Source organism: Coregonus lavaretus, assembly GCF_964263955.1.
Source record: "Coregonus lavaretus genome assembly, contig: HAP1_SCAFFOLD_2160, whole genome shotgun sequence".
Lineage (NCBI taxonomy): Eukaryota > Metazoa > Chordata > Actinopteri > Salmoniformes > Salmonidae > Coregonus > Coregonus lavaretus.
The window spans coordinates 42,046-59,307 of NW_028164265.1; the positions used below are offsets into that span (position 1 = coordinate 42,046).

General features: G+C 48.7%; 1 protein-coding gene across 1 annotated transcript in view; it reads left to right on the forward strand.

Moving 5' to 3' along the window:
• The window catches only part of LOC311117258 (uridine-cytidine kinase-like 1), a 51,655-nt gene that overhangs the window by 24,383 nt on the left and 10,010 nt on the right, over positions 1 to 17,262 (forward strand). Inside the window, exons 2-5 of the mRNA XM_084192228.1 lie at positions 1,213 to 1,406; positions 1,969 to 2,075; positions 14,377 to 14,547; positions 16,095 to 16,166. Of these exons, the coding sequence (XP_084048354.1) occupies positions 1,213 to 1,406; positions 1,969 to 2,075; positions 14,377 to 14,547; positions 16,095 to 16,166 (544 nt within the window). The remainder of the gene's footprint in view (positions 1 to 1,212; positions 1,407 to 1,968; positions 2,076 to 14,376; positions 14,548 to 16,094; positions 16,167 to 17,262) is intronic.

Here is a 17,262-nt window from a genome sequence, read left to right on the forward strand (position 1 = left end):
TAATACCAGCCCATACCAGTACCCCACTTCCACCTTGCTGGCGTCTGAGTCGAAGTGGAGCTCCATGCCCGTTACTGATCCAGCCACGGGCCCATCCATCTGGTCCGTCAAGAGTCACTCTCATCTCATCAGTCCATAAAACCTTTGAGAAATCTGTCTTCAGATATTTCTAGGCCCAGTCTTGATGTTTCAACTTATGTGTCTTGTTCAGTGGTGGTCGGGTTTCAGCCTTCCTTACCTTGGCCATGTCTCTGAGCACTGAACACCTTGTACTTCTGGGCACTCCAGATAGGTTGTAGTTCTGGAATATGACAGCACTGGAGGATAATGGTTTCCTGGTAGCTTCACGTTTGGATTATTCTCAATTCTTTGGCAGTTAATTTGCGACCCTGTTGACTATTTGCAACAAAACGTTTGATGGTTCTGTGATCACGCCCCAATATCTTAGCAATTTCAATGGTGCTGCATCCCTCTGAAATACTTTTTACAATTTATGACATTTCAGAGTCAGTTAAATCTATTTTTTGGCCCATTTTGCCTGAGGAAAAGAAGCTGCCTAATAATTATACACACCTTGATATAGGGTGTTGATCTCCTTAGGCCACACCCTCCCTCATTACACAAATACACATCACCTGATATGCTTAAATACAATAAGCATTCCAGTTTATATAGCTTGGAGTTGGGAAATATGCATAATAATGATGATATGGTCAAAATACTGACTTGCCTAATAATTGTGCACACAGTGTAGTCCTATAAGCAGGGTTTCATTTGTTGTAAGTTGCAACTATCCAGGTGTTGATGTACTGTAACCCTGATCAATAACAGACACAACCCTTCCTCCCCCACCAGTGAAGACAAGCTGACACTCAGGGGACAAAGGCATAGCCTTGTCACATTTACACAACCAACCAGTGATCTTGCATTTGTCTTAGAAACCAACAACCTGTCTTTGTCAATGTGTATGGTAACTGTGATGTGAGCTTGCGTACCCTTGAGAAAGTTATTGAGAAGAGGGGAAGAAATGGAGTGAGAGAAAGGGATGGGGATTGACTCAATTCTATCATATGATTGACTTATATTCAGTGGTTCATATAGGAAGCAGTATGCTCAGGGTAAACAAAGTACTAGGTGTAAACAGAGCACTGATCAAGGGTCCATCGTAAAAAAGGAAGTGACATGTTGCTCTTCTGTCTCATTGTCTTGCAGTGGGGGTGGAGAGGGCTCCCTGGACAGACTCCTCGCCTCCGTCAGCTCTGGGCTGGCACCACGGAAACGGACTACCAGCCAGTGCAAGTCAGAACCGCCCCTGCTGCGGACCTCCAAGCGGACCATCTACACAGCCGGCCGCCCACCCTGGTATAACGAGCATGGAACCCAGTCCAAAGAGGCTTTCGTCATCGGTAGGAACCTTCAGGAGAATTTTATAGAATAATGCTTCGTTGTCTGTTTTATGTGAGAAAAATACATGTCTCCTGCTTCCCAAGCCCTCTAAGTCAAGACACACACATGACATGGTGAAGGTCACAGGGTTAAGATCAGCTGCAGGGTTATTCCTGATCAAGTTGCTTGTGAATGAAACTACGTATTACTGTCACATCGTCCTGCACGTGAATGCTATCCTATGCTGCCGTGTGTGCGCATGTTTTGTTTGAGAAAGTAGAGGGGATAACCTCTGCTACAAGATGAAACCTGACTTTCTTGGTAATGACTGATAAGCATTAACATGTTAACTGATAATGGTTATTGATGCTCCCATCACAAGTAATTATTTGATATTTGAACACGGCAGGAGGTGTTTCTACACCACTGAACAGGAATGTTTCAAATAGTGCTCTTCTGATAGAAGAGACTCGTTCAGTTACTGTAGTAATTGAAAAGCTATTTTCAATTGAACCAAGGACTTTGAAGTGGTCTACCTCGCTCATCTCATCGGTTCCCATTGTGTCCCTGTGTGTCCTGCAGGTCTGTGTGGGGGCAGTGCCTCAGGGAAGACCACTGTAGCCAGGAAGATCATAGAGGCTCTGGATGTCCCCTGGGTGGTCCTGCTCTCCATGGACTCCTTCTACAAGGTGTGTGTGTGTCCGTGTGTGTGTGTGTGTGCGTGTGTGTGTGTATGTTGTGTGCATGCTTGTGTAGGGCCCTATAAAATCCGGAGAACGCAGACAGAATCACGGAATCCAGACATTAAAACGGAATGTATTGAACTTAGTAGGGAACCAACTAAATGTATTGAAATTAATTAATTAGCCTAAGTTTATCATAAGACACGAACAGAATGCCTCAGTGATTCGTATTTCCTGCAACTTTATGAAGAGGCAACGAGAATTCCCCCTGTCTGTGTGTGTGGTGCGCGTCTACCACTTTGTGTATCTGTTAGCAATGATGCTAATGAAAAGTATTCTGGGAGATGGATAGATTTTCCCAAAAACCTTCTCAATTAGATGTTAACTACAAAGTAGCCTATGCTTACCTGGCAGAATTATATCATGATTATTTGCATCAATCCAGTGGGTATTTGTTTTGCAAACTCTACCACATGTGCACTACAGAAACACTGCTAAACAACGGCTTCTTGCTAGGTGCGCACTGGAATTAAAGGTTAACTACACCCAAAATCTATATTTCTCAAATTTTTCCCAGACCTCAAAAGTGGTCTCCTGATGTGGTTTAAATATTGTTGTGGACTTAGATCATCCAATTTAGTTGTTTTTCTATTTTAAAAAGTGTGGTTTTGAGATCGAAAACCTGAAAAAAACAGGGGGAAACGGAAACCTAGAAAAGTAAAACAGAGAAATATTTTTTAAATGATTTTATAGGACCCTACATGTGAAGTTGCTTGCACGTATATATTTGTTTACAAGTATATGAGCCCTTGTGTAGCCATGTGTGCGTGTAAGCTTGGTTTGTACAGTATGGGTGCTTATAACGGGTTCATGTGTGCATATGCGTCTTGGCAATCATTTTAGAGCCCGCCCTATCTAGTTTTAGAACCTCGCTCAATTCAAATGACTGTCACATACTAGAGACTCATCTTTTTCTCAATAACAGCTCAATAACAACACAATAACAACACAATAACAGCTCGATAACAACACAATAACACAATAACAACACTATAACAACACAATAGCAGCTTGATAACAACACAATAGCAGCTTGATAACAACACAATAACAGCTCGATAACAACACAATAACAGCACAATAACAACACAATAACAGCAGACGGATTACCAGGACGTGTACTCAAGAGCATGCGCGGACCAACTGGCAAGTGTCTTCGCTGACAGTCTGTAATACCTACATGTTTCAAGCAGACCACCATAGTCCCTATGCCCAAGAAAGAGAAGGTAACCTGCCTAAATGACTACCGCCCCGTGGCACTCACATCGGTAGCCATGAAGTGCTTTGAAAGGCTGGTCATGGCTCACATCAACACCATCATCCCGGAAACCCTAGACCCTCTCCAATTCGCATACCGCCCCAACAGATCCACAGATGACACAATCTCAATCGCACTACACACTGCCCTTTCCCACCTGGATAAAAGGAACACCTATGTGAGAATGCTGTTCATTGACTACAGCTCAGCGTTCTACACCATAGTGCCCACAAATCTCATCACTAAGCTAAGGACCCTGGGACTAAACACCTCGTTCTGCAACTGGATCCTGGACTTCCTGACGGGCCGCCCCCAGGTGGTAAGGGTAGGCAACAACACATCTGCCACACTGATCCTCAACACAGGGGCCCCTCAGGGATGCGTGCTTAGTCTCCTCCTGTACTCCCTATTCACCCACGACTGCGTGGCCAAGCACGACTCCAACGGCATCATTAAGTTTGCTGACGACACAACAGTGGTAGGCCTGATCACCGACAACGATGAGACAGCCTATAGGGAGGAGGTCAGAGACCTGGCAGTGTGGCGCCAGGACAACAACCTCAACATGAGCAAGACAAAGGAGCTGATCATGGACTACAGGAAAAGGAGGGCCGAACATCGATGGGGCTGTAGTGGAGTGGGTCGATAGTTTCAAGTTCCTTGGTGTCCAAATCACCAAAAAACGATCATGGTTCAAATACACCAAGACAGTCGTGTAGAGGGCACGACAACACCTTTTCCTCCTCAGGAGACTGAAAAGATTTGGCATGGGTCCCCAGATCCTCAAAGAGGATCATGACCGGTTGCATCCCCGCTGGTATGGCAACTGCTCGGCATCCGACCGTAAGGCGCTACAGAGGGTAGTGCGTATGGCCCAGTACATCACTGGGGCCAAGCTTCCTGCCATCCAGGACCTACAATGAGGGAAAAAAGTATTTGATCCCCTGCTGATTTTGTACGTTTGCCCACTGACAAAGAAATTATCAGTCTATAATTTTAATGGTAGGTTTATTTGAACAGTGAGAGACAGAATAACAACAAAAAAATCCAGAAAAACCCATGTCAAAAATGTTATAAATTGATTTGCATTTTAATGAGGGAAATAAGTATTTGACCCCCTCTCAATCAGAAAGATTTCTGGCTCCCAGGTGGCTTTTATACGGGTAACGAGCTGAGATTAGGAGCACACTCTTAAAGGGAGTGCTCCTAATCTCAGTTTGTTACCTGTATAAAAGACACCTGTCCACAGAAGAAATCAATCAATCAGATTCCAAACTCTCCACCATGGCCAAGACCAAAGAGCTCTCCAAGGATTTCAGACCTACACAAGGCTGGAATGGGCTACAAGACCATTGCCAAGCAGCTTGGTGAGAAGGTGACAACAGTTGGTGCGATTATTCGCAAATAGAAGAAACACAAAAGACCTGTCAATCTCCCTCGGCCTGGGGCTCCATGCAAGATCTCACCTCGTGGAGATGCAATGATCATGAGAACGGTGAGGAATCGGCCCAGAACTACACGGGAGGATCTTGTCAATGATCTCAAGGCAGCTGGGACCATAGTCACCAAGAAAACAATTGGTAACACACTACGCCGTAAAGGACTGAAATCCTGCAGCGCCCACAAGGTCCCCCTGCTCAAGAAAGCACATATACAGGGCCGTCTGAAGTTTGCCAATGAACATCTGAATGATTCAGAGGAGAACTGGGTGAAAGTGTTGTGGTCAAATGAGACCAAAATCGAGCTCTTTGGCATCAACTCAACTCGCCGTGTTTGGAGGAGGAGGAATGCTGCCTATGACCCCAAGAACACCATCCCCACCGTCAAACAAGGAGGTGGAAACATTATGCTTTGGGGGTGTTTTTCTGCTAAGGGGACATGACAACTTCACCGCATCAAAGGGACGATGGACGGCGCCATGTACCGTCAAATCTTGGGTGAGAACCTCCTTCCCTCAGCCAGGGCATTGAAAATGGGTCGTGGATTGGTTATCCAGCATGACAATGACCCAAAACACATGGCCAAGGCAACAAAGGAGTGGCTAGCCAGTCTCCAGACCTTAATCCCATAGAAAATATGTGAAGGGAGCTGAAGGTTCGAGTTGCCAAATGTCAGCCTCGAAACCTTAATGACTTGGAGAAGATCTGCAAAGAGTAGTGGGACAAAATCCCTCCTGAGATGTGTGCAAACCTGGTGGCCAACTACAAGAAACGTCTGACCTCTGTGATTGCCAACAAGGGTTTTGCCACCAAGTACTAAGTCATGTTATGCAGAGGGGTCAAATACTTATTTCCCTCATTAAAATGCAAATCAATTTATAACATTTTTGACATGCGTTTTTCTGGAATGTTTGTTGTTATTCTGTCTCTCACTGTTCAAATAAACCTACCATTAAAATGATAGACTAATCATGTCTTTGTCAGTGGGCAAACGTACAAAATCAGCAGGTGATCAAATACTTTTTTCCCTCACTGTATATACTAGGCGGTGTCAGAGGAAGGCCCCAAAAATGATCAAAGACTCCAGTCACCCAAGTCATAGACTGTTCTCTCTGCTACCGCACGGCAAGCGGTTCCGGAGCGCCAAGTCTAGGTCCAAAAGGCTCCTTAGCCATAAGACTGCTGAACAATTAATCAAATGGCCACCCGGACTATTTACATTGACCCCCCCCTCCTTTGTTTTTACACTGCTGCTACTCGCTGTTTATTATCCATGCATAGTCACAAATTACCTCGACTAACCATTACCCCCAGCACATTGACTCGGTACCGGTACCCCCTGTATATAGCGTCATTATTGTGTTGCTTTATATTTTATTTTTTACTTTATTTTATTTTGTAAATATTTTCTTAACTCTATTTCTTCAACTGCATTGTTGGTTAAGGGCTCGTAAGTAAGCATTTCACCACAGTAATGTCTACACCTGTTGTATTTGGCGCATTTGACAAATAGAATTGATTTGATTTGACAATAACAACACAATAACAGCACAATAACAGCACAATAACAACACAATAACAGCACAATAACAACACAATAACAGCACAATAACAACACAATAACAGCACAATAACAACACAATCACAGCACAATAACAACACAATAACAACACAATAGCACTCATGCACTGTACAGCTTTCCTCTCACTCCCCCAAAAATCTGAATGAGATACAGTCCCCTGTAGCTCAGTTGGTAGAGCATGGCACTTGCAACGCCAGGGTTGTGGGTTCGTTTCCCACGGGGGGCCAGTATGAAAATGTATGCACTCACTAACTGTAAGTCGCTCTGGATAAGAGCGTCTGCTAAATTACTAAAATTTAAATGTAAAATCTGGAGATGCTGTCTACAGTGTTTTAATACCACTTAATCCCATTCTCTCTCTCTATCTCTCTCTACTCCCCCTCTCTATCTCTCAGTATCTCTCTACCCTGAGTGACCAGGCTTTTAAAGAGATGGAAAGATCCCAGAGGGGATAAGAGGGTAGATGTAAAATGAGAGGGATGAGAGAGGGGGAAAATAAGCAACATTTGGGTGAGCGAGGGTGAGGACAAGAGGAGAACGATATTGGCCAACCAACCAACCATCATTAAAAGAGTCGTCAGCCTCCCTGTCAGAGCTGGCGTAGGGGTGGTGTGGAAATCAGATGCAGGATGCAGAAGTAGTCCAAAATACTTTAATAAAGTCCACAGAATGAACGGCTACAAACAGAGCCGGAGGCACAAGAAAAATAACGCACTCAGCGTAATAAACAAAACACGCACAATAGTGCGGACTCTCTACAGAAATAGAGCACAAACTTGACATGGAAACACCTGCTGACAATGAACAACTACACACAACCACAAGACAGAAACAACGAGAACTTAAAGGACACATAATCAAGACAAAATGAGAAACAGGTGTACCAAAACAGACCAAACCAAACGAACACAGAAACAACGAACGGTGGCAGCTAGTACTCCGGGGACGACGACCGCCGAAGCCTGCCTTGAACAAGGAGAAGGAGCAGCCTCGGCAGAAACCGTGACAGTACCCCCCCCCCCCCCCCCCCCCCCCTTGACGCGCGGCTCCAGCCGTGTGCCGACCTCGGCCTCGGGGACGACCAGGAGGACGCGGAACAGGGCGCGTGGGATGACCACGATGGAACTCAGTCAGAAGGGACGGGTCTAAGATATCTCTCCTCGGCACCCAGCACCGCTCCTCCGGACCGTACCCCTCCCACTCCACGAGATATTGGAGACCCCCATCCGGCGTCTCGAATCCAGGATGGACCGAACTGTGTACGCCGGAGCCCCCTCGATGTCCAGCGGGGGCGGAGGAGTCTCTGCTATCTCACAGTCCTGGAGTGGACCAGCTACCACCGGCCTGAGGAGAGACACATGGAACGAGGGGTTAATATTCTTATAATCAATAGGAAGTTGTAAACTGTAACACACCTCTTTCAACCTCCTCAGGACTTTAAAAGGCCCCACAAACCGCCGACCCAGCTTCCGGCAGGGCAGGCGGAGGGGCAGGTTTCTGGTCGAGAGCCAGACTCGATCTCCCGGTACGTACACCGGTCCCTCACTGCGGTGGAGATCGGCGCTCGCCTTGTGTCGACGGATGGCCCGCTGCAGATGTACGTGAGCAGCGTTCCATGTCTCCTCCGAGCGCCGCACCCACTCATCCACCGCAGGAGCCTCGATCTGGCTCTGATGCCAAGGTGCCAGAGCCGGCTGGTACCCTAGTACACATTGGAAAGGAGTGAGTCTGGTGGAGGAGTGGCGAAGGGAGTTCTGGGCCATCTCGGCCCAGGGAACATACCTCGCCCACTCCTCCGGCCGGCCCTGGCAATACGACCTCAGAAACCTACCCACATCCTGGTTTACCCGTTCAACCTGCCCATTGCTCTCCGGGTGGTACCCCGAGGTAAGGCTCACCGAGACCCCCAAGCGCTCCATGAACGCTCTCCAGACTCGAGAGGTGAACTGGGGGCCTCGATCAGACACTATATCCTCGGGTACCCCGTAATGCCGGAAGACGTGAGTGAATAGTGCCTCAGCGGTCTGTAGGGCAGTGGGGAGACCCGGCATGGGAAGGAGACGACAGGCCTTCGAGAACCGATCCACAACGACCAGGATGGTGGTATTTCCCTGGGAGGGGGGAAGGTCAGTAACAAAATCCACCGAGAGGTGAGACCAGGGTCGTTGTGGAACGGGCAGGGGTTGTAGCTTACCCCGGGGCAGGTGTCTGGGTGCCTTACACTGGGCACACACCGAGCAGGAGGAAACATAAACCCTCACATCCCTGGCTAACGTTGGCCACCAGTACTTAGTGCTAAGGCAGTGCACCGTCCGGCCAATCCCTGGATGTCCAGCGGAGGGTGACGTGTGAGCCCAATATATAAGTCGATCCCGAACCTCGAGCGGAACGTACGTCCGACGCACAGGACACTGTGGAGGGCTAGGATCGGTACGCAACGCCCGCTCGATTTCGGAATCGACCTCCCACACCACCGGTGCCACCAGGCAAGACGGCGGGAGTATGGGCGTGGGCTCAACGGACCTCTCCTCCGTGTCATACCGCCGGGACAGGGCATCTGCCTTACCGTTCTGGGACCCAGGGATGTACGTGATCTTAAAAACGAACCGGGCCAGAAACATGTTCCACCTAGCCTGGCGAGGGTTCAGTCTCCTAGCTGCCCGGAAGTACTCCAGGTTTCGGTGGTCAGTCAAAATGAGGAAAGGGTGTTGAGCCCCCTCAAGCCAATGCCTCCACACCTTTAGGGCCTGGACCACGGCTAGCAGCTCCCTGTCCCCCACGTCATAATTTCGCTCCGCCGGACTTAGCTTTTTAGAGTAAAAGGCACAGGGGCGGAGTTTCAGGGGCGTGCCAGACCGTTGCGAGAGCACGGCCCCTATACCGGCTTCTGACGCGTCTACCTCGACCTGGAATGGTAGCGCGGGATCCGGATGCGCCAGCACCGGCGCCGAGGTAAACAGGTCCTTCAGTCTCCCAAAAGCCCTATCAGCCTCAGCAGACCACTGCAAGCGCACCGGACCTCCCTTTAGAAGAGACGTTATGGGAGCTGCCACCTGTCCAAAACCCCGGATAAACCTCCTGTAGTAATTCACAAAGCCCAATAACCGCTGCACCTCTTTAACAGTGGTTGGAGTTTGCCAATTACGCACAGCCGACACACGGTCAACCTCCATCTTTACCCCTGACGCAGACAACTGATAACCCAAAAAGGAGACAGACTCCTGGAAAAACAGACATTTCTCTGCCTTGACATATAAGTCATGCTCCAACAATCTCCTCAACACTCGGCGCACCAGGGCTACATGCTCGGCTCGGGTAGAAGAATACACCAGAATGTCGTCAATGTACACGACCACTCCTTGCCCCTGCATATCCCGGAAGATCTCATCTACGAAGGATTGGAAGACTGAAGGAGCATTCATTAACCCGTATGGCATGACGAGATACTCGTAATGACCCGAGGTGGTACTAAATGCTGTCTTCCATTCGTCTCCCTCCCTAATACGCACCAAGTGGTATGCGCTCCTGAGGTCCAATTTTGTGAAGAACCGCGCCCCGTGTAAAGACTCCGTCATTGTCGCAATCAGAGGGAGTGGATAACTGTATTTCACAGTAATCTGATTGAGACTGCGGTAATCAATACACGGGCGCAAACCTCCATCCTTTTTCTTCACAAAAAAGAAACTAGAGGACGCAGGGGAAGTGGAGGGCCGTATGTATCCCTGTCTCAGAGACTCGGCTATGTAAGTCTCCATAGCTCTCTTCTCCTCTTGAGACAAAGGATACACATGGCTCCGCGGAAGCGCAGCTCCTACCTGGAGGTCTATCGCACAATCCCCCTGTCTATGTGGTGGCAACTGCGTCGCCTTCGCCTTACTAAACACCAGTGCAAAATCCTCATACTCGGGGGGAATGTGCAATGCGGGCACTTGGTTTGGACTCTCCACCGAGGTCGCCCCTACGGAAACGCCCAGACATCGCCCTACACACTGGGCAGACCACTCCTTAAGAGCCCTCTGTTGCCACGAAATAGAGGGATTATGGGTAATCAACCAGGGAAGCCCCAGCACCACCGGATACGCAGGAGAGTCAATAAGATATAGCTGTATAGTCTCCTCATGACCCTCCTGCGTCCCCATCCTAAGTGGAGCTGTGACCTCCCTAATCAACCCCGATCCCAACGGACGGCTATCTAGAGCATGTACAGGGAAAGGTTTGTTGACAGGAAGGAGGGGAATCCCTAACTCTGCACAAAATCTCAGATCTATAAAATTCCCAGCTGCGCCTGAATCTACTAGCGCCTTATGCTGGGAACGAGGTGCAACCTGTGGGAAGCAAACAGGTATGGTTAGGTGCACAACAGAGAGCTCTGGGTAAGTGGGGCGCCTACTCACCTGGAAGGACTCCCCAGTGCGTGGCCTGCCGTCTCGTCCCCTAGGAGACCCCCCCCAGCACCTGGCCGCAGTGTGTCCTCCACGGCCACAGTTGGTACAGGGGTTGGTCCCCCTAGGGCTCCTTCTCCTCTCCTCTCTAGCGCCAGCACCCCCGAGCTCCATAGGACTAGGCTCGGAGGTGCTGGAGGGTGGAATGGACGACCCCCACTCAGGACGTCCGCGGGTGGCCAGCAGGGTGTCTAGGCGAATGGCCATGTCGACCAACTGGTCAAACGTGAGGGTGGTGTCCCTGCAGGCCAACTCACGACGGACGTCCTCCCGTAGGCTGCAGCGGAAGTGGTCTATGAGGGCCCGCTCATTCCACCCTGCATCTGCCGCTAGAGTCCGGAACTCCAGTGCAAACTCCTGGGCGCTCCTCTTCCCCTGTCGGAGGTAGAATAGACGTTCTCCCGCCGCCTTCCCCTCAGGTGGATGGTCGAATACAGCCCTGAAGCGACGGGAGAACTCCGCATAGGTGATCGTCGCGGGGTCTATTCTCCTCCATTCGGCGTTGACCCACTCCAACGCCTTGCCGGTGAGACAGGAGATAAGGGCGGAAACACTCTCGTGTCCCGAGGGCACCGGGTGTACGGTGGCGAGGTAGAGTTCAACTTGTAGGAGGAATCCTTGACACCCGGCAGCGGTACCATCATACGCCCTCGGGAGCGAGTGCCGAATCCCACTGGGTTCCGGAGCGTGGACAAAGGGACTGACCGGTGCTGGTGGTAATGTGGGAGGAGGCGTGGGTGCCCAACTGGTCTCCAGGCGATGCAGGGTATTCATTACTCCCTGCAGAGCGTTGGTGATTTGAGCTATCCTGTCATCCTGTCCGCGGACGCGCTCCTCCCATGACTCGGTCGCTGCTGCTGCTCCTGCTGATTCCATGAGTGGTGTGTAGTTCTGTCAGAGCTGGCGTAGGGGTGGTGTGGAAATCAGATGCAGGATGCAGAAGTAGTCCAAAATACTTTAATAAAGTCCACAGAATGAACGGCTACAAACAGAGCCGGAGGCACAAGAAAAATAACGCACTCAGCGTAATAAACAAAACACGCACAATAGTGCGGACTCTCTACAGAAATAGAGCACAAACTTGACATGGAAACACCTGCTGACAATGAACAACTACACACAACCACAAGACAGAAACAACGAGAACTTAAAGGACACATAATCAAGACAAAATGAGAAACAGGTGTACCAAAACAGACCAAACCAAACGAACACAGAAACAACGAACGGTGGCAGCTAGTACTCCGGGGACGACGACCGCCGAAGCCTGCCCGAACAAGGAGAAGGAGCAGCCTCGGCAGAAACCGTGACACTCCCCTTACTGTGTTATGTAACAGAGTGACAGCCTGACTTTACTGCAGCTCTACCAGCTTTACTGCAGCTCTACCAGCTTTACTGTAGTTCACCAGCTTTACTGCAGCTCTACCAGCTTTACTGTAGTTCACCAGTTTTACTTCAGCTCTACCAGCTCTACTGTAGGTCACCAGCTTTACTGCAGCTCTACCAGCTTTACTGTAGTTCACCAGCTTTACTTCAGCTCTACCAACGTTACTGTAGGTCACCAGCTTTACTGCAGCTCTACCAGCTTTACTGTAGTTCACCAGCTTTACTTCAGCTCTACCAACTTTACTGTAGGTCACCAGCTTTACTACAGCTCTACCAACTTTACTGTAGATCACCAGCTTTACTGTAGTTCACCAGCTTTACTGCAGCTCTACCAACTTTACTGTTGGTCACCAGCTTTACTGCAGCTCTACCAACTTTACTGTAGATCACCAGCTTTACTTCAGCTCTACCACCATCTTTACTGTAGGTCACCAGCTTTACTGCAGCTCTACCAGCTTTACTGTAGGTCACCAGCTTTACTTCAGCTCTACCAGCTTTACTGTAGATCACCAGCTTTACTTCAGCTCTACCAGCTTTACTGTAGTTCACCAGCTTTACTTCAGCTCTACCAACGTTACTGTAGGTCACCAGCTTTACTGCAGCTCTACCAACTTTACTGTTGGTCACCAGCTTTACTGCAGCTCTACCAACTTTACTGTAGATCACCAGCTTTACTTCAGCTCTACCACCATCTTTACTGTAGGTCACCAGCTTTACTGCAGCTCTACCAGCTTTACTGTAGGTCACCAGCTTTACTTCAGCTCTACCAGCTTTACTGTAGATCACCAGCTTTACTTCAGCTCTACCAGCTTTACTGTAGTTCACCAGCTTTACTGCAGCTCTACCAACTTTACTGTAGGTCACCAGCTTTACTTCAGCTCTACCAGCTTTACTGTAGGTCACCAGCTTTACTTCAGCTCTACCAGCTTTACTGTAGGTCACCAGCTTTACTTCAGCTCTACCAGCTTTACTGTAGGTCACCAGCTTTACTGCAGCTCTACCAGCTTTACTGTAGGTCACCAGCTTTACTTCAGCTCTACCAGCTTTACTGTAGGTCACCAAGTTAGCTCTACCAACTTTACTGTAGATCACCAGCTTTACTGCAGATCTACCAGCTTTACTGTAGGTCACCAGCTTTACTGCAGCTCTACCAGCTTTACTGTAGGTCACCAGCTTTACTGCAGCTCTACCAGCTTTACTGTAGGTCACCAGTTTTACTCAGCTCTAGCAGCTTTACTGTAGATCACCAGCTTTACTGCAGCTCTACCAGCTTTACTGTAGTTCACCAGCTTTTCTGCAGCTCTACCAACTTTACTGTAGGTCACCAGCTTTACTTCAGCTCTACCAGCTTTACTGTAGGTCACCAGCTTTACTTCAGCTCTACCAGCTTTACTGTAGGTCACCAGCTTTACCAGCTCCCTTTGGATCTTAACTAATGCCACTTTAAAATACCAGCTGTGAGTTAACAACCAAACACCATTTCCATTTATAAAATCAGCAGCAGTGGTAGTTGCCATTCATCACAGATCTAGGTTCAGTTTACCCTACCCCAAATCTTAACCTTAACCATTAGGGAGATTTTTTTAAAGTACTGACCAAGTAACAGTGATATGGGGAAACAGTCTAACTCCTGCTCAGTCCCACATGCATTGATAGCCACTCTGAGATATCACACCTCTCATTCAGGCTTCCCAGGCCCATCTTGGCTCTGGAGTAGCACTGGAGTGGCTGGATTTCTACGACACTGTTACTTATAAAGCGCTTATGATTGAACCACGAGAGGAGGGGTAGGAGAGTGCCAAATACCAGGTCTTGAATTTTAAAGGGCTGGCTACGGTCCAGTGCAATGTGTATGCGCTTACACACACACGCACAACTTCTGGCACAGTCCTCACAGGAGGGTCACAACGTTCCCGTCCCGCCTAAATTTAGTCAAGCTTACTTGAAAGGCACTCCAATAGGGGGAGTGTGTGCACATGCACGTCCACGTCCACGTCCACATGACTGTGTCATTGTGTAAATCTTGACCAAGAGAGTATTATCTTCATGCTTCATCCACAGATTTTTCAGGGATGTCGTTCTGCTTGCGAAACGGCTCTGATTTAACATTATTTTAATGTTCATCCAATGTTGTGTGTAGGTTCTGACTCCTGAGCAGCAGGTCACGGCAGCCAGTAATGACTACAACTTTGACCACCCAGATGCCTTTGACTTTGGCCTGCTGGCACACACACTGAGGAAACTCAAACTGGGCAAGAGTGTCAAGATCCCTGTGTATGACTTTACCACACACGGACGCCAGAAGGAGTGGGTGAGGACACACTCAGATGAACACACACACACGCACAAACACACACATAAATGCCCCCCCCCCCCCCCACACACACACATGTAGAAACACGTCCCCTCCCACAGTGTGCTATTAGTGTGCTCCCTAATGAGTTTACATTTACATTTACATTTTAGTCATTTAGCAGACGCTCTTATCCAGAGCGACTTACAGGAGCAATTAGGGTTAAGTGCCTTGCTCAAGGGCACATTTACGTCATTTAGCAGACGCTCTTATCCAGAGCGACTCACAAATTGGTGCATTCACCCTATAGCCAGTGGGATAACCACTTTACAATTTTTTTTGGGGGGGGGGTAGAAGGATTACTTTATCCTATCCCAGGTATTCCTTAAAGAGGTGGGGTTTCAAATGTCTCCGGAAGGTGGTGAGTGACTCCGCTGTCCTGGCGTCGTGAGGGAGCTTGTTCCACCATTGGGGTGCCAGAGCAGCGAACAGTTTTGACTGGGCTGAGCGGGAACTATGCTTCCGCAGAGGAAGGGGAGCCAGCAGGCCAGAGGTGGATGAACGCAATGCCCTCGTTTGGGTGTAGGGACTGATCAGAGCCCGAAGGTACAGAGGTGCCGTTCCCCTCACTGCTCCATAGGCAAGCACCATGGTCTTGTAACGGATGCTAGCTTCAACTGGAAGCCAGTGGAGTGTGCGGAGGAGGGCGGTGACGTGAGAGAACTTGGGAAGGTTGAACACCAGACGGGCTGCGGCATTCTGGATGAGTTGTAGGGGTTTAATGGCACAGGCAGGGAGGCCAGCCAACAGCGAGTTGCAGTAATCCAGACGGGAGATGACAAGTGCCTGGATTAGGACCTGTGCCGCTTCCTGTGTAAGGCAGGGTCATACTCTCCGAATGTTGTAGAGCATGAACCTGCAGGAGCGGGTCACCGCCTTGATGTTAGCGGAGAACGACAGGGTGTTGTCCAGGGTCACGCCAAGGCTCTTCGCACTCTGGGAGGAGGACACAACGGAGTTGTCAACCGTGATGGCGAGATCATGGAACGGGCAGTCCTTCCCCGGGAGGAAGAACAGCTCCGTCTTGCCAGGGTTCAGCTTGAGGTGGTGATCCGTCATCCATACTGATATGTCTGCCAGACATGCAGAGATGCGATTCGCCACCTGGTTGGCGTTGGGGTAGGGTTATTGCAGTATAATCTTGGTCTAGATTACTCAACATCCGGAGTTATGGAGTCACTTCATGACGTTAAATTGCAAATCCATCCCAGATGCACAGTGGCAGCCATTCATGTTTGACTTGACATCTTTTACAGTTATCCCCTAACTATGAGAAGATTAACCCTGTTAACCATTAGCATGGGGGAAGATGGAAGGCTGAGACACTGTCATGTTTTACGAATAGGCATTACCAGACACAAACAGCACAGGGACCTATTGTGACAGCACAGAAATGTGGAATTGTTACCAAAAACAACACAGACATTTTGGTGGCATCTAGAAAATACACTTCTAGAAGTGTCAAAACTGTACTAAACCCACAGCGTGTGTTTCATCCCTCACAGAAAACAGTGTATGGAGCCAGTGTTATCATCTTTGAGGGAATCATGGCCTTTGCAGATAAAGAACTGTTACAGGTAAGATTGGAATGTCCCTGTGCATTGGCGGCATTGGAGAAAATGTGCTCAGGTTGTGTTTGTGTGTTTCTCATGGTGTGTCTGTGTTTCTCAAGGTGTGTCTGTGTTTCTCAAGGTGTGTCTGTGTTTCTCATGGTGTGTCTGTGTTTCTCATGGTGTGTCTGTGTTTCTCATGGTGTGTCTGTGTTTCTCATGGTGTGTCTATGTTTCTCATGGTGTGTGTGTGTTTCTCATGGTGTGTCTGTGTTTCTCATGGTGTGTCTGTGTTTCTCATGGTGTGTCTATGTTTCTCATGGTGTGTGTGTGTTTCTCATGGTGTGTCTGTGTTTCTCATGGTGTGTCTGTGTTTCTCAAGGTGTGTCTGTGTTTCTCAAGGTGTGTCTGTGTTTCTCAAGGTGTGTCTGTGTTTCTCATGGTGTGTCTATGTTTCTCATGGTGTGTCTGTGTTTCTCATGGTGTGTCTGTGTTTCTCATGGTGTGTCTGTGTTTCTCATGGTGTGTCTGTGTTTCTCATGGTGTGTCTGTGTTTCTCATGGTGTGTCTGTGTTTCTCATGGTGTGTCTGTGTTTCCCATGGTGTGTCTGTGTTTCTCATGGTGTGTGTGTGTTTCTCATGGTGTGTGTGTGTTTCTCAAGGTGTGTCTGTGTTTCTCAAGGTGTGTCTGTGTTTCTCAAGGTGTGTCTGTGTTTCTCATGGTGTGTCTGTGTTTCTCAAGGTGTGTCTGTGTTTCTCAAGGTGTGTCTGTGTTTCTCAAGGTGTGTCTGTGTTTCTCATGGTGTGTCTGTGTTTCTCATGGTGTGTCTGTGTTTCCCATGGTGTGTCTGTGTTTCTCATGGTGTGTGTGTGTTTCTCATGGTGTGTCTGTGTTTTTCATGCTGTGTGTGTGTTTCTCATGGTGTGTCTGTGTTTCTCATGGTGTGTCTGTGTTTCTCAAGGTGTGTCTGTGTTTCTCATGGTGTGTCTGTGTTTCTCATGGTGTGTCTGTGTTTCTCATGGTGTGTCTGTGTTTCTCATGGTGTGTCTGTGTTTCTCATGGTGTGTCTGTGTTTCTCATGGTGTGTGTGTGTTTCTCATGGTGTGTGTTCTCTCCTCCCCA